At 39.8% G+C, this 21879-nt stretch overlaps 3 protein-coding genes across 3 annotated transcripts; 1 reads left to right on the forward strand and 2 right to left on the reverse strand.

Moving 5' to 3' along the window:
* Positions 1-922: 922 nt before the first annotated feature.
* On the reverse strand, positions 923-1731 carry LOC311054748 (heterogeneous nuclear ribonucleoproteins A2/B1; the record flags this gene model as incomplete). Its single annotated transcript, XM_084070753.1, has 4 exons — positions 1656-1731; positions 1449-1544; positions 1137-1283; positions 923-1048 (listed from the first exon to the last, which is right to left on the reverse strand). The coding sequence occupies exons 1-4, from the start codon at positions 1683-1685 to the stop codon at positions 923-925; spliced, it is 399 nt and encodes a 132-aa protein (XP_083926879.1). The 5' UTR covers positions 1686-1731.
* A 726-nt stretch (positions 1732-2457) lies between these two features.
* tmc6a (transmembrane channel-like 6a) lies at positions 2458-14933 on the reverse strand. The gene is made up of 20 exons (XM_084071519.1): positions 14700-14933; positions 13992-14107; positions 13798-13872; positions 12889-13047; positions 12582-12690; positions 11956-12040; positions 11578-11835; positions 10893-11113; positions 10622-10766; positions 9086-9241; positions 8149-8321; positions 7534-7624; positions 7049-7146; positions 6362-6439; positions 6190-6265; positions 5580-5713; positions 5135-5311; positions 4704-4782; positions 4509-4602; positions 2458-3712 (listed from the first exon to the last, which is right to left on the reverse strand). The coding sequence occupies exons 1-19, from the start codon at positions 14753-14755 to the stop codon at positions 4519-4521; spliced, it is 2370 nt and encodes a 789-aa protein (XP_083927645.1). The 5' UTR covers positions 14756-14933; the 3' UTR covers positions 2458-3712; positions 4509-4518.
* Positions 14934-16066: 1133 nt separating this feature from the next.
* syngr2a (synaptogyrin 2a) lies at positions 16067-21078 on the forward strand. The gene is made up of 4 exons (XM_084072608.1): positions 16067-16274; positions 17401-17638; positions 18775-18911; positions 19426-21078. The coding sequence occupies exons 1-4, from the start codon at positions 16176-16178 to the stop codon at positions 19633-19635; spliced, it is 684 nt and encodes a 227-aa protein (XP_083928734.1). The 5' UTR covers positions 16067-16175; the 3' UTR covers positions 19636-21078.
* The last annotated feature ends 801 nt before the right edge of the window (positions 21079-21879 follow it).

Consider the following 21879-nt stretch of genomic DNA (forward strand, 5'->3'; position numbering starts at 1 on the left):
CCTCCCTAACATTAGTCTAGTTTTTATATTTTTATTTTATATTTAGTCCTAGTTTCAGTCATCATAGCTTAGTTTTTATTTAGTATTTATTTAGTTTGTCGGTGAAAAAAGGTAGTCGACGAACATTTTTCGTCATAGTTTTAGTTGATGAAATGAACACTGTATTACCTCCTACACTGCCCTGAATTGGAACACAGCTTAATAGCAAATACATGATTGTGACCTTTACCTTTGACCATCAAATGTACCAAAGTCACATAAAGGTAGAGATCTAATAAGTTTAATGGCCTCATGTTTTGATGGTACAAAGTAGGATACTGGATAATCATCGCAGAGATGCCGACAGTCTAGACAGCCTCATTACAATTGTTTCACATTCCATCCAAATATGCAAAGGCTTCTTCTTTTCAATTCATGTTTTTGATTTTACCAGAAACATAAATAACGCACATCCTCCGTTCCTTGGTGCTGAGCTTTAACTGTAGAAACATTTGATTTTACCAGACCATTATGCAACTGAAAATACACTTTTCTTGTCTTATTTCTTTGTTGAATCTTCAAACCAATCACTTACATAGCAAATGACAAATTCTATAGATACCTTTATTTATCCCGCGGGGGAATTTCAGTTGCCCAGAGGCAGCACAGCAATTAAGAGTTATTACAGAGTTACAGGTACAGAGTCATATACAGCAATACAAACAATAAGAGGCACTGTCAATACAAAACAACAGTATACAATATACCTATATTGTATTTTCACATTTCATTAAAAACCTACATGATTCTATTGGTTTTAATAGACAAATGACAATTCATAACTGTATTTGCATTATAGTGCAAAACAAGACTATGGTAAGACAAATGATTAATAAAGATACTTGTTAATATGGACCCGTTTGCCCATTTTCAAAATGTTGCTTCATTCCTCATCCTCATCATCTAACCATTGAGCATCTTCAAGAATATACCCAAGACCCATGGAGCGTCTTACTCTTGGCCGTGGAACAGCATCGTCTGTAGTCGTTTCCTCATCTGAATCCTCCATCTGAAATAAGGTGGAATCGTGGAACAATTAAAATAAATAATTGTTTCAACCCTAAAAATAAACTAAAAGCTCATGATTTGGGACTCACCTTTGGACTAACAATTCTCTTGACTTCTACTTCTGTGCCTCCAATGTAGTGAGGGCCTGCCCAGTCTGCTTTATCTGCTTCTTCTGCGGAAGCAAACCTCACATAGGCCATCCCCTTTTTATCCTCTGGAGAGATGTTTTTTGTTATCTAAATGAAGGGATCCAAACAAACCAAAAATCCGAACACGTTATGGTCCATTCACTTTAGCCATTGTCAAAGTCCTATAATAAATCTCGCAAAACGATAGAAAAAAAAGTGCTTAACAGACCAACACAAAACTATCAGCGGTAAAACAGTCATTTCCATCTTTACCTTGCATTTTGTGACGGTCCCCCAGTCTCTGAAGTAAGCTTGTAGGTACCCTTCATTTATATAAGGATTCAACTTCTTCACAATCAGTCCATGGTCCTGGTTAAAGTGTGGGAAAATGTATTCATCAGCTTTAGGATATATCTTCATAGTAATACATCTTATTCCACAGATTAAGAAATGAATGAAGGAATAAGAGGGATTGTTTACCAGGTCATAATGTTTTGCCAAACCGGCCATGTGTTTTTTGGGAAGACAAATGTACACTCTCTTCGGTTTTATTTCATCTGCTGGGAAGAAATGGTATTAGAGTCATCTGTTCATAAAACTCAAACATTTAGAAGGTGTGTAGCCCAGGGGCGTAGCCACGGGTGGGCACAGGTAGGCCTGGGCCCACCCATTTTGTTTTTGTGCCCCCCCCCAAAAGAATTCTTAAATAATATTCTGCCATTTTGATAACAGTGTGTGTGTGTGTGTGTGTGTGTGTGTGTGTGTGTGTGTGTGTGTGTGTGTGTGTGTGTGTGTGTGTGTGTGTGTGTGTGTGTGTGTGTGTGTGTGTGTGTGTGTGTGTGTGTTACACACACACACACACACACACACACACACACACACACACAAAAAAAATCGGTAACAAACCCGCAAAAAAGTAACAAAAAACAGAAAAGAACCCAAAAAAAGGCTGGGCCTAATATCGCTCCTGCCTAGGCCCAGCCTAAGCTAGCATTCTAGCTACGCCACTGGTGTAGCTCTAGAAATATTTTGTGGAATCAAGTGTAATGCACTGTTAAACATAAAAAAAAGACCATTGGATAAATATGACATTTGTTTAACCCCCCCCCCCAACAGGCCTCACAAAATAATTTAAAGTTTATAATTAGTTATAGTACTTTTAATGTTAGCATGTAATAGTATAATAATAGAATACAGCCACGTAAAATATTATATTTATGTTAAATGAATTACTGTTGCACAGACTACATAAAATGCTATTAGGAAACCATTTGCTGGGATACTTACTGGTGGCCATTACGGAGATGTTCATCAACCAAGTCTAGTCTGACCAAGAACGGAGTGAAGACTGTGACCATCTTATACGCTTTCAAACTGTGGGATGGGTCTCCCATGGCATGTTCGGAGTCATAAAGACACTGTCAACTTGAGAAGGGCCTTCGTTGGAAAACCTTAATGACAGTCTTTTGCGGAAGTTATGTTGTTTTGCAGCATGGTTTACTGGCTTACCTGAGGAACTTGTTCACCTATTTACCCCCAGGCATGGGGTTAGTGTTTTAGTTCATGCATGTGAGTGTGAATGCTTAGGATTCTTTAGGTCCCCATGAGGGAAACAGTCATTTTCAGGGCTAAAACATTTTTTTTTGGAGCAAAGGCTTAATAAAAGATTCAAGATGGAATCAGGGTTAGGATTAGGCACTTTGGGGTTAGGTGTGTGTGTGTGTGGATGACGTTTATAAATGCTATTTCTATAGATGGGGTTACTGTATTGTATATTTGTGTATTTTATTGTGAAGCCCATTGAGTTGCCCTGGTATGTATAACATTTCATTTATCTCAACTCATCATTGCGTCATGAAGTCTCAGGGACTAACACTGAATTTAATCAGTTTGGTCTGTATTATTTAATGCTGACCTCTAGTCAGTGATTTAACAACTTCTTAGAGGTTGAAATTACAAAGCATGAAAGAAAAACAGTTACTGTGATAGCATTAGGTACTCCTAATACATTAGGTACTTCTCACAACATTAAAAAACACAGTATGACACAGTCCATGACATATACTTATCCAACTACGTAATACTGTAAGTCAATAGTCCACTTACACTGAACTCTGTTTATACAACATTCATTTAATGACACGATTATTACCATTTTAACAAAAATGTCACAATTTCTCCAACTTTAATTGTTTAAATATTGTTCCAATGATGGATGTTGTTTACATATTTTCAACAGTATTTTGTAAAGCTAAAACGTAAACAATATTAAGGCAAACCACTATAAATAAATAGTTGCATTGGACCCATTATGACAACATTTATTAAACAGGAAAACAGCAGGTTAACAAAACACACCCAGTAGATTAATAGCTGTATTTACAATATGTAATATGCTTTAGTATACACTCTTTGTTGCTCATGTTCTTAATGGCTTGTGGAAGAGGCATTTCGAATGCTGGTGCTGAATTTCCTTGAGATGTTGGCGTTATCCTGTGGTGACCGTCTCACAGTTGTTTATGGGCCAAACAGGAAACCTTTATGGTCAAATATTTAGATATTAAATTTAAGATGCACATGTACGGTTGTACTATTAAAGGGATAGTTATTCTATTTTATCAGTTATTTTATTTTATCAATTACACACCCCATGAAGCCTTGAATTCATAAAGATTTTTTTTGTTGCATTCCGACGCCAATAATTTGATTACCGGTGGAAAGATGCTAATGTCTCCGGTAGGAGACTCCTCAAAGTTGATACTTTGAGTCTCCTACTGTAGCCGCCGCCGGTCATCAAATTATTGGCAAAAGTAATTGATAGGAAAAAATGCTATTTTGGAGGTGAAATATTCCTTTAAGTCATTGGCAATCTACAACAGTGATTCTCCAATGCTGGTCCTCTAGGGACTTCTGATCATTTGCATTTCAAGCCTAACTAGTCACAAAAAGGGTTTGGGATCAAATGCACTCCAAATGCAACAAATACAGGAAGCTTAAAACAAAACCAATCCGAAATGGAGGGTTTAACCATTGCTTGTCATCAAATGCAGCACTATTTTATTGTATATTTCTCTCACTCATAACAGAGTTACAACTGGGAAAGCATCTGTGTCATTTTAGATTTTTTTTTGTTGGCTATTCAAAAATAGCAGATATGCAAGCTCACATCACGTCACTTTGTGCCGCGCTGCGAGCTTGTACATCTGCTATTTTTGAAAAATTGAGAAAAGTGTGAGAACTTCTGATTTAGAAGGTATTTGTAGAATCGGCCTCAGCTCTTAATGGGTTAAGCGTGAAAGACAGCAGAAGGGATGTATCAGTGCATATACCCACCTAGTCATGGTTACAATCTAGAAGAGGAGGCCAGATTCCTTTCCTCATAAACGGCCTGAAGTTTTGTAATGATGAACCTTTTGTCCATGCCCTCCTGTACATTATTTCACACAAACACAATCTTATTACATTTACTGCACACCAAAATGTGTTGAAATGGCAATATCATAGTATGTGATTAATTATTATACGCACATTCTCAATTTGTTGTTTTAAAAGGCAGACGATTCTCTTCTGGCCATCGATAATTTGAGCATGTATGTAAATCACCAGTCTGAAGAAATAAATGTGGAGGGCATTAGTCAGTAACATTCAAAGATGTAGCCTGAGACGGAGGAAGGTGCACATATAGTCCATTTTTACTCTAGATTACTATGCAGTCATAGGAAGGAAGGAATCATAGTACTTGGAAGCCAGTGTATGACCTCAGTATTGATGACATCAGGGATCTCCATACATGGGCATGAATGGGACACAGTCAGAAACAAAAATCTCCATATATGGGCAAGAAAGGGACTTTGGAATTTTGGTTCTGGACAACCGAAGGTCCGACCGACTTCCCACTTGGCAAAACACACCCTGGGGTCCTATGTCACAGCCAAACGGATGGTTAATACTCAACTCACAGAAAGACACCAGCAGCCATAAATATGAATACTGGGTGTTCCAATAGAAAGGTATAGATCCAGTTCAGCCAGGCCAGGTTTGGGCTGGTGTTCTCAAGCTCCTGGGCCCACTGTTTCCCTGGCTGATACATGCTGGTAAAGTTCCTGAAAGGGCCACAGCCAGATGATGGCTTAATCCTGTAAATAACACACAGAGAATATGCTCAAGTTAATTGCTGAGTGCTAACTGTAAGAGTGTAACAATTGTACACTCTTTTACCATCTGAGACTTTCATTAACACATAGGACAGTATAATTGCATCGCTGTCAGGTTTGGTTACTATTTGCTGCATGTTGTGAGCCTGTGGAATCTATGCATGCCTCTATAATGAGGCATATAATGCATGTAAGCAAGTGAGTTAACAAAATTCAAAGAAATGCGTGACGCAAAAAGATTAACACTCACGACCACATGGTGTATGTGACAGACACAGCGGCACCCAGGAAGGAGGGGAAGCACAACAGAGCCATGAAGACGGTGGACATTTGACTGGACCGCCATGGCTTTCTGGACGGCTGGTAGTTTAGCATCAGACTGGTCTGAAAGAAGGACCACACAGAGAAACTGTATCATTGTGTTTCCCATTCTAGACATGCAGTGTTCTTATGAATAGAGCTAGCCGTGATATATTAGCTGGACTGATATTGGCCAGTATGACCTTTTTGATGACATTGGCTATTATGCAGCCAATGTGTCCCTTGGTTTACCGCGGTCAACGTGGCCTCCCTATATTGGCCATGTCATTATAGGAAGATCTAGAAGCTCATTATTGGCAGATCTATAAACTTCAGTTTGTTTGTTTGTTTGATCTATCAAAAAGTTGTTTGTTTAATTGTATTTGTTTTCTTACAAGAAATGTGTTTTCTAAAATAGAAACATTTTGATAGAATATCAGTCATAACACCGGTAATTTGTAGTCTAGGAATCTCAAAAAAATCGGGATCGGACACAAATCTGGCATTGGTAAGGCTCTAGTTCTGAATTGAGTTGCAGTTGTACTTGCCAACCCACAAACCTTTTTCATGTAAAACAGCACCAGAAGTTTGATAATCTGGACGGCGGGAAGCAATGGAGAAAACAGCACACCTAGCCTAGCAATGACAGAATATAGAGAGTGTCACTTTGATGCTTATAACAGGAATAATTCCACACATATAGGACTAAAGAAAGATGTGTGCAATAATTACCAAGTGAGTGTTTGCCCATATATTAGCTCTTCAACATGACGAGCGATGTCAAAAACTGGTTTCCTTTTGGCAATTAGCCTTGGGGAGACAAAGATAACAATCAATGTGGATGTCACTTGGATGTCAGCCTAGCACAAAGGGAAGGAACTTAAATGTTTTGACCTACAATCTGTTAAAAAATCATTTCTTTATGTATCTATTTGTATTTGGACCATAGAATGTTAGCTTCACAGCAGGGGTCTTTTCACATCTCCTGTTGCTGTCATTTAACAACAACATTTCCAAAGTCAGTTCCATTTCTACTACACTGTTCTCTTGTGGCTGATCCATAAGTGTAACAAGCCTGTATGTCTTAGTATGGACGCCCTTAACTTAACCAGTCAGCATTTTTGTACTGTCCCATACAATACACCTCAGGAGTCTTCTGCCCCGAGGGGCTGCCAGCCATGCTACGATCTGTAATGCTGTTACTCTGCTGAATCTTCTTCAATAAATAGTCAACACTTCACCCTGACTTGATATTAATATTTTCCATTATAGAAACCTCTCCAAAGAGCACCTGTTTCGGTTTCTGATAATTACGGACCCACGCAGCGCTTCCTCGTCTCTTAATTAAACGAGAGGGTTATTCTAAAAACAGTATAAGCTTCAACTTCAGTTGGGCTTCAGATATTTTACTCCACTTGCCTCCACAGGAACTCTCCAAAAAGTGTGTAAAGCACCGTCAGGAGGAAGTCCATCAGAAGGAAGCGATAGAGTTCCTGTCCCACAAAACTCTCCCAACACTGAATGAAAGGAGATGGATGATGACCATGACACATTAACCACACGAACGCTAGAGTTCCTATTCTGGGAGGCGAACAGTCCGTGAAAATAGCCAATCTACATGTTGCTATCGGCTACTTTCAGCGAAGAGATTTGGTGAAGGAAGGAAGGAAGGATGGGACTAGTACAGTATTACCTACGGGGTCACTCTGATCAATAAATTATATAGGTTTCGTTTATTCAATATAATTTCACACTGACTACATTATCAGCATTAATCACGGAATATCAACCACACTTATAACCAATAGTAATAATAAGTTTAGCCTTGCGTGCCATGTTTGGAATGCAAAGAATTAAAGCTTTAGGGCTCAAAATTAACTATGACCACATTGACCAGCCAGTACCTGGAGACCGTGGCAAACTGGTTCTGCAGCAATCCTCCCCAGCCAATGGTAACACAGGACGCCAATGACACCAGCCTTTAATAGCAGGTTCCTGTTTTCAAAGACATCAAAAGGAATCCAGTGTCACTGACACTGGGAAGAATGCCAGAAATGTTTCCAATTCTGATTCCACTTGTGTGGGTCTGTTGAAAGATCAGCCATCACCACTGAAAAGCCTGGAGGCCGTTTCATGGGAAACACAGTAGAATGACGACAGAGCTATAATGTGAGTAAAACTTTGCTTAATTTCTGAAATGTGTGCATTCCGCTCAGATTTCAGAAAGCGTCAGTACCAAATGTACCTTCTGATTAAAAACAGGCTCACACTTTTCAACGACTACAATTTACGCTAGTCTTGGAGGGTGCATAAAGCTAGACATTCAAAATTACACTCAAAATTGAATTGGGGTCCAGCCTGTTGAAACAAGCCATAGGCTTTTGTTTTGTTTTTAATCCTATTTAGTTGACCTTGTATTTGAACAGTACTTTCATGTGCTTTTTTCTTCAAACTTCTAAATAAAGTATTCAATGATTCAATCAAACAATATGAGAACTTGTTGTAGTTCCTCTTCTCACCTGAAGATGGAGACATAGACACGTACACTGGGTGAGTTATATATTTCGATGTGAGATGCCAGAATGAAGATGCCAGGGAGAAACAGGTTAATGCCTGATACTACAGCAGACAGGACCAGAAGATGAACATCTGTGAAATATGTTCCTTCCACAGCCACTGTTTTCTGTCCCTGCTGTGGGGGGAAATGACAAACCACAGAGAGGACACAGAGAAAATACCAATTAATCCATGATTGGCATGCTAATTAATACAACCATAGTTGATACCAAATGGATTTTTTACAGTTCTTTTTCCCCCTTGTTCTTGTTTTAAGTGGGCCAGAGCCTGCTCCAACATACATTTTCTTCAAGAAACCCAGATCTTTCATTAATTCATTAATTTTGTTCATACAGCATTCCTCACAAAAAAAACAAAAAACATATATGTCCATATATGGAGGGACGAATTAACCCCGCGCGGGTCCCTGGGCCGATCATCTTTTAGACCCCCCCCCCATCTGCACGCTACCCACAACAGACAGTCCGGTGGGTGCAGCACGCAAACACACTGCTTGGGTTTTAAGGCATGTGTGGGTCAAGAAAGCACCTGTAGATGTTTTATCATTATCAAACAGGATTTCCAGTCTGTAAGCTAAAGTACTGTAGCCTATGTGCATGCATTTGCATGTAATAATAATAACCTTAACTTGTGCAGTCTTGCGTACATGCCGCACCAATATTTCGCTGCTTGTACCACGTGAGTGAATGAGTGAGTGAGTGAGTGAGTGAGTCACTCACTCACTCACACACTCACACACACACACACACACACACACACACACACACACACACACACACACACACACACACACACACACACACACACACACACACACACACACACACACACACACACACACACACACACACACACACACACACACACACACACACACACCAGGTGCAGGTGGTCTGAGAGCAAGTAGATCACCAGGACACCCAGGGATATGCTGGACAGACACACAGCCCATGCAAACAGGTGCACAGTCATGCGCCACAGTCGTTGTTCCCAACTGTTTTGCTCATCACCACAGATCAAATCAGACAGCAGCTCCTATGAAGCAAACAGAAAGCACAGGAAATGTGATGGAAACAAACAGCACAGCAGTTAAATTATTTCTACATGGTCACATCCTCAGTGTTAATGTAACTCTTGAGTGTAATAAATAATAAATTGACCCTGAATATTTTACTGTGTACGAGTGACTGTGTGAAGCATTGACTGTTCACAAAATTGCTCTAAAATGCCAAATGCTTTCTTTCATCTCTCAGGGCCCACACACAGACACACCACAGGCTTTTAACTTCCTGTTTATCACTTCTCACTTCACATCTCAGGTTTCACTTCCTGCACATTCATTTACAGAGTCCGTTTGTGTAACTAATTAGTGTGGTTGCCCTAACAGGGCAACCAGACAATAGTACTCTATAAACCTTTTTCTAGATAAACTTTATTTTGGCGCACTACTCCTCCCACAGTTTATTTTTCCCAATTTCGTGCTATATGTCAAAATGACCGGTCTCACCGGGAATCGATGGCTATCCGTTTTGCTAATAGATTGGTTACATAGTTTAATTGATATTGATTTATTAGTGCATTAAATGTCCCCATCGACTTTAATGGGAAAATGAAAAAACTCCATTCAAGTATTTTTTTCTCAGAGGGCTAGAGTTACAAGACTTAGAGGGGAGGTTCATAGTTTTTTGCAAAATCATTTAACAAATAATTACACCAGTCGGCCACATGGTGGCGCTATAACAGCCCACTTTACCTTTTACGCAAAATGTAACCGTTTGATGCAAAAATATTATTTTGGGGGGGATCAATCCTCTCAAATATAAAAACAAGTGATCTCAGGAGTGACCTGATGATGTCATTGGCCCGCTACATTTGCGGGAGGGGCCTGTTTCTTTAGTGGGAGGGGCCTATTTCCTCAAATCTAAACGGCACGTATCACGAACGCGGGATCCGATCGCCACCGAATTCGAATTGCATGTCGCGCGGCCTCCTATGGTATTCCTCCAGGCGTATTCCTCGAGTCCCGGCGGCCGCGACCCGCGACCGGCGTCGGCGCAACCACACTTTGCAATTTCCCAGAATTGCGACGTGTCTAGTTGTTATTGCCATTGAAACATGATCATGCAACAGAACTCAAAGAATGCTGCTCATGTAGCGTGAAGATAAAGTAATGTACTTTTTTCCCCCTCTCCACTGAGGAGTATGGTCTAAGAATGCTCTATATTCAAATTTTGAAAGAAATGTTTGTAAGAAGCAAGAAAATATTAAGCATAATTTATGCATGATGGAAAAACCCAATCGTAAAGCTTGAGAATGCATGAAAGTGATTACAAACAGAGAAAATCATGTGACATTCTGGACAGAGCGTCCATGAGATCACATCGTCTGTGAGCAAACACTGGAATGCCTGTGTACCTTCAGCTGGGTGCTGATGTTCTCAGACTGCAGTTGAACAGAGCTCTTCTTGCTGACTTTAAAGTCCCAGGAGCAGAACACCTTTAGTTCGAGATTCCCATGAGAGCCGAACACGCAGGAACTTCTTCCAAAGGACTTGGATATGCTGAGGTGCAATAACGCAAATATGATGAGACTCACACAATAAAAAAAAACACTGAAGACACACACACGCAAAAAAAAAAAGATGCTCTCTTAATCTCAGAATAAAATAATGGGGAGGATATCAAACCTGTAGACCAGTATGATGCAGGTGATTAAGAAAGCGATGCAAATGGTGAAGAAGTAGGCTAAGGGAATGTTGTATGGCATCAAATGAGGACCAACGATGGCGTCACAAACGGGCTGCTCAGAGTCTTCGCCAGTATCACCAGGGGTGAAGTCAGCAGATCTACAACTCGTATTTGTATTGGTGTAGTAGCCATAGAACATCACACTCTGTGAGAGGTAGCCCTGATAGAGGAGGACACAAGCAAAATACAGATTATTTAAGATGCTGGATCTACGCAGGCGGAAGGTTTTATGGTTCAAGAAACGGTGACACTGAAGTAAAATTGGCACATGTATATAGGGAAATACGAACACGTAAGTTTACTGATCTGAGTTCACTCTTTGTGGGCACTAACAGAGGAACTTTATATGCTACATGCCTGCCTGTCACTTTTGGAGCAACAGAAAGCTGCTGTTGTATGAGTAAAGGGATTTTGTGTTGTTTACGGTATATTTTAATGTATCGTACCTTTTTAAAGTATGGATTTTTCGATTATTGTTTGGACCAAATGTTTTATACAGTTGTGTCAATAAAGTAACTATTACTAACTATTGTAACTCTACATTTCCAGTTGCATTTCATGATCATTCTTGTGTTGCGGGGGAATAAGATCAACTGTTGCGTTCCCGGCGTCTTCCCAGCTTACCGTGCCCGTCAGGATCTCGAGGCCAGTGAATGTGTGGTCACTGGAGCCGGACGAAGGAGGGTGGATGGCCTGAGGAATGACCAGGAACAGGCCGCTGACGAGGAGGAGGAAGACATTGTAGAGCAGGATGGTCCTGAGGAAGATGAAGTAGGAGACGACGCCGGTCCCAAAACGCCCGGCGAGTTTCTTAAGAGGAGCCTGCCACAGCTGCAGTGAGCCCAGGAAAGGCAGCCAACGAAACCAGCAGTGTTGCAAAGTCTGTGAAGAGACAAACACAAGGCACACATTGCATATCACACACTTGTGTAAAACTAATAACAGGAGTACAGGTAAAATATTCATATTTGAATCTAGAACTGTCATTTTTGTCACACTCACCCTGACAATGTACACCTTGAGACGACTGTAGCACGGAACATCTCTGTTTACGAGAGAGGTTTCGGCATCACTGAACGCCAGTCTCCTGTGAAATCAAAAGTCAGTTAAATGCTCTACTGTTTACTGCAGGGGTCTTCAACAGGAGGTCCGGGACTCCTAGGGGGTCCTTATAGGTACTATAGGGGGTCCGCCAAATCTTTGTGTGATAGGGTTTTCTTTTTTTTAACCACTTGAACCCTAGCGACCCTATTCTGAGGGGAACATTAGCCAAAAATGGCAGAAATGTGCTTGTAGATCTGCTAGATCTGCTTGTAGATCTGCTAGATCTGCTATAAAGAGGTTATGTGTAGAGGGAATTAAGTGGTTTTAAGTGGTTAAATGTCTGAAATGAACAAAAAATATTAATACACAACACTGATGATAGTCAATGAAGCTATCTATGAAAATGTTTAATCTGCAACACAATTGTAAACAATGTAGTGGGGGTCCCTGCTTCATCTCTCTCTCTCAACTAGGGGGTCCTTGGCCTGAAAAACATTGAAGACCCCTGATCTACTGTATCAATAACTCATTTTATTTCTTTATGCCGTTCGACACTTTAAGCACTTGATCAGTGTTTCCAGTACCTTAGCGTCTTCTTTTCTGCCATGCTAAGTGGCATGGCTCGCAGCATGCGTGCACGCTCACCCACCGATGAGCTCTGGAGGGTGGACACCAACTGTTCTCTCTTGTTTTCTGCAGATTATAGAATAATAACAAATTACCAAATGATATACTACCCGGTGATTAGCTCAGAGGACAGCTAATGCAGCCAACACTGACTCCCAGTGGCCAGACTGGGACAGGGGAGGAACAGGTCTATCCTAGTATTGTGTAAAACAATGTGGGTGTCAAGCAGGACAGTGGGTGTGTGGATTTTGGATTGATGCCCACCCTCTGGGCTGAGTTCCTCAGAATCCGCCTGAACACCGTCAGTTTGGTCGGTCATCCCCGAGGACTGAGAGAAGTCTTGGCAGGGGATCTGGCGTCTGCGTAGTCTAGAGGAAAGTCTGGAACACTCTGGAAGGAGCTTACTGTACAGCGTACTGTACGCTGTGGGGGGTGAAGGTTACAGCCAGTATGACTCAGATTGATTGATTGAATATTTCATTAGACAGAAATGTAAAAACAGCACGGGTACAGTCAAACATCTTGGATAACACCAAAAAAGTCCTTGCGGTCTGTTTCCATTGGGGTCCTAGGTATTCAATTCATCAACATATAAAATAGCACCGAACATTCAACGTCATCACAAATATAAAACACTATATGTACAGAGTAGGAAAGGGGGGCGGGATGGGGGAATGGGGACAAAGCGCCTGTCTAAGGGAGAAGTGATAACTACCTCCCCCTTTGGACTCCTGAAAGGTGAATTTTCAGGACTGTTTTAAAGGAAGCCAGCAGTGATCTACATTGTTTTTGAGGGATGGGGTCAGGGCATTCCACACTTGGGTGGCACTGCTGCAGAAGTAGAATTTGCCTATGTTTGTTTTAAGGGTGGGTGGTACCAGATCGTTGTAGATTAATATGGGAAATCTGTAAAAGCCAAGAATCTTCTGATAATTATTTTTTATTTTTTTGCCATCTCTCACAGAAAACCAAAACGAATGTTCACTATAGTGACACCCTGTGCTTGACCACTTACCCTGTTGGTTGATTAGGGTTCATGGCGTTCACTCTGACCTTGCACTTTGTTTAAGTCGCTCTGGATAATAAATTGTAAAAGTATATATTTGTGTGCATTATAAGGCCTAGTAGAGACTATCACGACCTTGTGCAGTCTCTGAGAGTGTGTCATCTCACCAGCAGCGCGACTGGGCATGGAGGATAGGACCTTCAGGGTGGCAGATGACAACTTGGTTTGGATGTCTTGTCTATCTGGGGAAGAAAATTACAATCTTGAGACTAAGAAGCAATGAAATACATTTCATGTTTTCAGAGCAATGTCCGCTCATTCCAAGAGATACAAGTACAATCTTCTAAGTTATAATATGTACCTCTGCTTTCAGTAAAATCCTCCATTTCAATGGTTTCAGGATTGCTGTCAAATGTGAGACGGCAGGGCTCTCTGATGAGGTGACAAAGTGAGTCCCGGCCTCGCTCATCCCAGTTCCTATGTGATGGGTAACAATTACAGACAGTCAGAGACTCGTGTGCATTCTTACACGCTTGGGTTAATATGTTTTCCCGGCCGCATTTGGATTTGTTAAATATAATGCAGGCTAAAAGAAATGTATTGAATTTATGAGAACCACTCTCCAACAGTCTGAAATGAATGTGCCTCTTTCCCAGAGAAACTGGAATGTTTCCAAGTAAAACAGTTGCAGCAGGGAGGAGACAATAAACAATACAGACTTCCAAAAAGAATCATAACATTCTACTTAGAGCACTAAAAGTAGCCTACCTGCTACAAAATGACTGTATATGTTCTCCTTAATAATCATTTTCACATTTCATTATAGAAGGATATGGGACTTTTAATATGGGCCTTTCAATGAAGACCAATACAATGTGTGTCTTAAAATATAAAAATACATAGTTATTAATATTGGCAGAAGTAGGCTACGCCTATATATGTCATGTTTCAGTTCACTGCACATGCCTGAATATCAAAGTTGAAGTACAAATAACAGCCACTCTGAGATGAGATGAGAGAAAATAAAGGTAAAAGAAGGTTCCAGCAGAAATACAAAACTTAAACTTACTCATATTCAACATCCATGTCACAACTCTCAAGATTGAAGTCAATGCTGCATGCCATGGTCCGGGTTAAAGTGAAATTACTGCAGTGCAATTACGTCTTTTTCACCAGGATATGAGATCATAAGAAAGGAAACTATAACCTACTGCCAATGCCATGCCATTCAAATAATGAGCTGTCACTGTCACTGAAGTATGCAGTGAAATTTCTACAAAACATCAACAACCCCTTCACTGTATGTTCCCCAAAATGAAGACAATGGTGGACATACTATGGTCTCACAATCAAAATTATGCTACCTTCCTGTCACAGGAAACCATGCCTAGTGACATGAATAGCCCACCCCCAGACCCTTGGTCCTCCTCTCAGACCCTTATCAAGGTTATTCATATCAAAGAAATGTCAGAGAGCTCTGTATCCTACTCCTAATAGACAATAAACATACATTTCCAAAAAGGCCAGAATGGAATGTATTGTAAAATTACAATCAAATTCCAAAACGCCTATTTTGGGTATAAAGACAACATTTATGAAGCATTTAACCCCTCCATTTGAATTAAGCACAGGTGTGTGTAGTTGTGTTAATTACCATAAAGTGGTAATACTATGCCTGGCAGGAATCAACATCTCTGGCTTCGAAATATGCGTCCAAATAATTTAAACGGTTAGGGCTGCATTACAGTCTTGAAATTAATCAATAGGTTATACTTCTGCCACTTAGATTGATTTATCCCTACGTGTAAAAAAAAAACCTAATAATAATATATTATATATTTGTTTACGTGAGAACCAGAATTTAAATCAAAATCGAACGTGCTCAAGGTCAAGGGCATTTTGTCTTGCACCCAGAAAAGTACCTTTACTTTGCGACTCAGGTCAGAATCTTACGTTTATGTGAGAAAATGTGCACAAGTACGACACTAAGGGGCGCCAATGCAATCCCTCGACAACCTGCCACTGATTTCAAAGATATGCCTTTAGTTTTTCGCCTCTCTCTGTATCTCATGCAAATCATTAAGATTCAGATTCTCCAAACAGTTGAAGTTAATTGAAATTTGAAAGAAAACGTCACCAGGGCTTAATAACAAACATCTGAAAAAATGTTCAAACTTCAAACAGAGGAGAATTCTATTTTATTAGTGTGTGTTAATGGTAACTTTCGCGTCTGGTTTCTATTTGCTTCTCAATGCTCAGATCTGGTCTAAAGCCCGCCTACCATATCCGGTAACTTCCACGTACACACGTAATTGCACACACAGACCATTTCCGTATCCTGTCATAGACCGGATATTCAAACCAACAGGGTCGTCAGACTCGTCAACCTCGTGGTGACACAGTACGTGTTCAAAGAAGAAGGGGCGGGGTAAAGAAAAAAGTTTCAGGAAACTGAACTGATGAGAAAACAAAAGTATACTGACATCAAGCAGAACAGACAGAACATTAAGGCAAACTATATTTACTGACAGATTTGGAAGAGAAAATGGAAAGCGGTGCATACGGGGCGGCATTTGCCGGCGGTGCCTTTGATGTCGTGGGGTTTGTGAAACGACCTCAAACAATCCTACGCTTCTTGAGCTGGGTGAGTGATGATGCCATTTCAAAGCACTGCTGTGTGCTGTGTTAGCTTAGCTGGCTAATGTCAGCCAGCTGTCACACAACTGGGCTGTAGTCAGTAGTTACATCGTAGCTTACATTAATGTTATTACACTCAAGATAATTGACACTAGTCAAGTTGTTATTATAGCCAGGACTTTCACCTTGTAGTTTAACATAATATGTCAACTTTTTGCCAGCCAGTAAAGTATGTAACTTTTGTTTTAGCCTTAGCATATACCTGCTAACTTTAGCTCTTGTTGTGCTGTGTCACCAAAAGTCACATTAACGTTTCTGCCACCTGTTGTTGTTGTGCATTTGGTTGTGTAAATCTTTTCCTGGGGATCAGATGTATCATGATGAAACTGTCCCCAACAAACACACAACGTGTGATGCATTCCACCACCTAACCTCGTCATGTGACATTTGACATTTGTGAGGGGATTTTATCAACACACAGTTGATAAAACAGGAATTGAAATTGAAAGGCTCTAGTTACACACTAATGTGGCAGCTGAGAATTCATCAAACTAAGTCTCTTATATTTGGTTTAACGTTGTATGTAGATAACAGTATGTTCAAGTGATGCTGGGAGGGAGGGGAACCAGCAAGTGGGTAATCTCTGGCCATGTGAATCATGTGATATGCATCACACAGTCTCAACTGCTTGACTTAATGCATATTTCTATGCACAAGCCCCCAGGCCAGGCTTAATATGCAAAGCTAGAGGCTGGCCCAGTTGCCTCTATTATAAATTAGTACAATTAATCTCTCTCTCTCTCTCTGCATGTCTTTGTGCATAGCCCTCTGGCTTAACCACTTGCATTCTAGTGTCCCTTATCATAATAAGGAACTATTTGGTGAAGATATATCTACACGACAAGCTTAAAACTCATCACGTAGCAACGTATTGTGACCTTGTACATCGTCTGTTTTTGGCAAAGAGATGAGGTGCAGAGGTAAATGCAAGGAGGGATGCAAGGATAAAGACCTGGGGAACACCGGCCAACAAAATATCTAGGGTTTAATTTTGGTTAGTATGCAAACCTAGAGGCCCTTGCCACCATTATAGTATAATTGATTATTCTCTCTTCCTCTCTCTCTCCCGGCAGGTGTTTTCCATTGTGGTTTTTGCAACTATCACAGCGGAAGGCTACGTTAATCCATCAACAGGCCAGGCGACTACGTGCATGTACAACAACAATGATAGTGCCTGCAGTTATGGGGTAGGAATAGGAATCCTGGCCTTCCTAGCATGCGTTATCTTCACCGTGTTGGATGGATACTTCCCCCAGATCAGCAATGCCAAAGAGAGAAAATACATTGTTACTGGTGATTTGGTCTTCTCAGGTGAGAGTGAGATTTAAAATCATAGACTGTCACTGTATACAGAATAATAACAAAATAAACATCATTATTATTATCATTCTGATCTAGGATAGTTTACCCACTTCTGAACAGCAGAAAACTTTCCACAATGATGACAGTAACACAACTTTTCTCTTTAGGAAATAAAAATGTAGCAATATTTTCTGATCACCTTGTGGCCAAATTGTCTTTCTATCGTCGCCATCAGGCAGAAGCTTGTATGTTCAAAACCCTTATTTTTCAGGAAATGGAAAGAACTATATATATACTATTGTGGTATTGGTTAAGCATAAAAAAACACCTATTTTGGGCGTTACCGGGGAACATTTTCAAAGACTTTCACAATTCTTCATATGATGAGGCATATAGGGCTTACCTGGTTATATCTGTTCTCTGTGAGTATGGAAGTAGAAGAAGTGATTCCATTCACTCTAATTGTATGGCAAAACAAATCACAAAATCATACTTTTAGCACTAGCACATTGCACCGATATTGGTGACTTATCAATTTCTGTTTTGAGAACTAACGTCAAGGGTAATATAATATGATTTATCATACATTTTCACTTCACCCAAATTAACTAGAATTAGTTTTTTAACCCATTAAAACCGGGAAAGCATCTGTGTCATTTTAGATTTTAACCATTATTTTATTCTTTGGCTATTCAAAAATAGCAGATACAATTCATAGCTATGAGCTTGTAGATCTGCTATTTTAGAAAAATTGTGCAAATTTTTTGAATATATATGAAATTTAAAGCGAACATTTTTAACTCAAATCTTTGCTTCTGGAGGTCCCTGGAACAAAATTGTAGAATCGGCCTCAGGTCTTAATGGGTTCAAATATATCGGCAGAATCTACTTTGTTTGCACATGTTTATGTGCTAAAAGTGAAAAAAAGGGAATCACTACTAAACGGTTCCTCACTCATAGACCACAGAAGTAGCAAATAATTGGTGATCAACAATATTTGGCCTTTATATGAGGGGCAGGTAGCTATAAAGCCCAAGGTACTATCCATTTCGACAGGGCTTTAAAATGACATGGTTCAGGTTCAGTACTTGAAATGAAGCACGACTGACAATTAAAAAATGTACATTTTCCATCTTGGGCTATAGGAGCCTGGACGTTCCTGTGGTTCATCTGCTTCTGTGTCCTGGCCAACCAGTGGTCCCACACCACTGACACGAGCTCTGTTCCAACTGATGCTGCTCAAGCTGTAATAGCTTTCTCATTCTTCTCCATCATCACCTGGGTAAGCTTGTCTCATGTACCGGGTGTGGTCAACATTTGACTAGCAAAATGACATGGACTTGATAGATATATGCCCCCGATATCCCCTGATGAAATTATTTGACTGCTCAGCCAAGTTGACTGATATTTCAATGTCAGACGTGCACATCTCTAAACATTGGGCCCGGTTCACTAAGCTGTTTACACCCATATTTTGAGTGTAAACAGCTTTATGGTCTTAAATGGGCCCGTGGAGCAATGCAATGGATCTTCCATATGAACGCGCCTCTGACCTTCAGGCAAAAATGAGGAACAACTGTGATCCGCACATATCAGGGATTTACACACCCCTTTGTGAATTGCACGTCGGTTTTTGCTTAGAGAAAATACACCCTCCTTTAGTCACTTTATTTAAACGTTATTTACACTGATAATTACGACCAGCTTAGTGAATCGGGCCCATTGTTGTTATTATTATTAGTAGTAGTAGTAGTGGTCATTTCTATTCTGTAACTTTTATTCCTCTTCTTTCACAGGGTCATTTGACATATTTAGCTTACACCAGATATCGCGAGGGTGTTAGTGACTTGGACTCGGGCTACACAGACCCAGCCCAGGACCAGAGCACTCCATATCCACCTAGCTATCCGCCGTACCCCAGCAGCGGCCCACAGGGCTACCAACAATCACCTTTCACCCAAAGTGAGGAGCGACCCCCTGGAGAATACCAACCTCCAGCATACTAAACGTAAACGAGTGGGAGCCCTATACGTGAAACTGACTGGAAACCTTCTTAATAAAGAGGTTTTGCCTTTTTTTCATTTACAGTTTGAACTGTATTCTGCACTCCACATTTTTCCCCCCCTTTTTTTTTTTTTTTAAATTCATTTTGCACATTGGAGGGTGCGATCACGCTGTTATGTTTTTAGTTTGTAAGTATAATTTGGTTTTCATTTGTATTTGATTTGTAATTCTGTGGCTACATTTTACTGCTTTATACCCACACCTGATATAGTAGGTGAAATCTGAGAGTATATTGTGAGTAGCCTGGGAAGAGATGAAGGCACTGTGCCATGCTTAACTCTATAATTATTACTTTCCCCCTTTAACTTTTTTTTGCATAATTATTCAAGTTCAAATGCAGTAATTTAAGAGCTTTTAACCACTTAAGCCCTATACACTTCATCATATGACGAATAATGAAAACGGCTAATCTGCAAGCTTGCTTGTAGACCTGCTATTTGAAAATTTGCCCAAATGGGGACATCAGGGTTAATGTGGTTAATATCAAAGCACAAATCTGGGATTATGTGACGGTGTATTCTGTTACAGGGAAAGTTGCTTTGCATTTTAAATGAAAGCTTAGCTTTGGACATTTTGCATGCATCTTTGTGTTACTTTCTAATGCACATAAATCTGCTTTAATTTTTAAATTAGCATAGTTGCCATAATCCTAGAATGTATTTCTTCAGAAAATGCGTAATTCTAAGCATTGTTCTTATTTTTCCACAAACCCATACATTGTTCAGTGGGTGCATTGGAAAACGTTTTAGAAAACTACTGTATTGCTGTAGCTTTATAACTAACCACTGAACTGAAAAGGGCTTTTGTGCACTGAATAACATGCCTTACTTTCATTGGGATTGTTTATCGCATATCTATAACACAATCTAAGATAGTTATCCAAAATGTATATCAATCCCACACTGCTGCAAATGACTGTATGTAATGGTGCATTTTAATATATTAAGGTGGCCATATCTATGTCCTGACCTGTTTGTCTGCTACCTCTGCAAAACTCTTAATGTGCCTTTAAAGGAGCTTTGCTATTGTAATTTTAATGTATTATTCTTCTTTTACTTTTAAAGTACACTTAACAGTTAAGCCAAAATGTCGATTTCAGTAATTTGTTGACATATGACATAATTAGTATGGGAAACATTGGTGTATTTATTAGCTAATTTAAACCTTTTAAATCCTGGTGATTCAGGATTAGACAATCATACTTGTATCGTCAGGACCCTTTCTTATTTCACAGTCTAGCAAGTTATGACTACAAATGCATTGCTGTCTCATGGTGTGCTCTGAGGTTTAAGAATAACACAGTTTCTCATACAGTATACTGTTACATGTACGGTATTTCACAATTACATTTGCCAAATAAAAACTTGTTACGTTTTGAGAGGTCAGCCCTAACTCAGCCATATATTCGTCCGGTTCTAACAGGACTTCTCTTGGGGTGTGTTCATTAAGCAAATATTTGAGAAACGATTACTGGTGAGAGAGAAGGAACCGGAACTGACAAGTATTTGCTACATTTTCTTTGTCATTAAAGTATTTATTTATTTTTCAACAAATACACATGACATAACATAAGTAACAGACAGAGACCAACAACACAACAGTACTAATAAATTAAACAAAAAAACAACACCAACAACATAAAATAAACAAAACCTTACAAAAACAGGCAGTCATAACTAAGCTAAGCGGACAACACCCCCCTACACCCCTTTAGTACATGTATCAGTTGTGATTATACATCAACTGTGCTCTGTTTCAACATATGATCAATGCAGCAAACCTTTATGTACAAAAAGAAATCCCATACTAGATGGAACTTCCCTTTTGTATTTGCTACATTTATATGTAGTTATGAAGTGCACCTGACTTTGAAATTGTCCACCATGTAATGCAGTTTACATGCCACATATTAATTTGTCTAGTTTCCACTCAATTAATCAGTGAAACATACAATACATACATATGCAATACAATACAATACATATCAGTAAAAGGTCAGTAGCAGCAAAAGGTATATTTACAGAAGGAGGAGGTTTGGGGCAGAGGATGCTACTACCAAGGTGTTCAAAGGTGTTCTACTTAGTATTTTAAGGTCATCCATTCTTTTAGGTTAGTTTTGAGTTTGAGTTGATGAGTTTACACTTTTTATGTGCTTAAGACACAATCTGGTCGGCAGCCTAGAGGTG

Source organism: Gymnoscopelus microlampas (assembly GCF_963454915.1).
Source record: "Gymnoscopelus microlampas genome assembly, chromosome: 11".
NCBI lineage: Eukaryota > Metazoa > Chordata > Actinopteri > Myctophiformes > Myctophidae > Gymnoscopelus > Gymnoscopelus microlampas.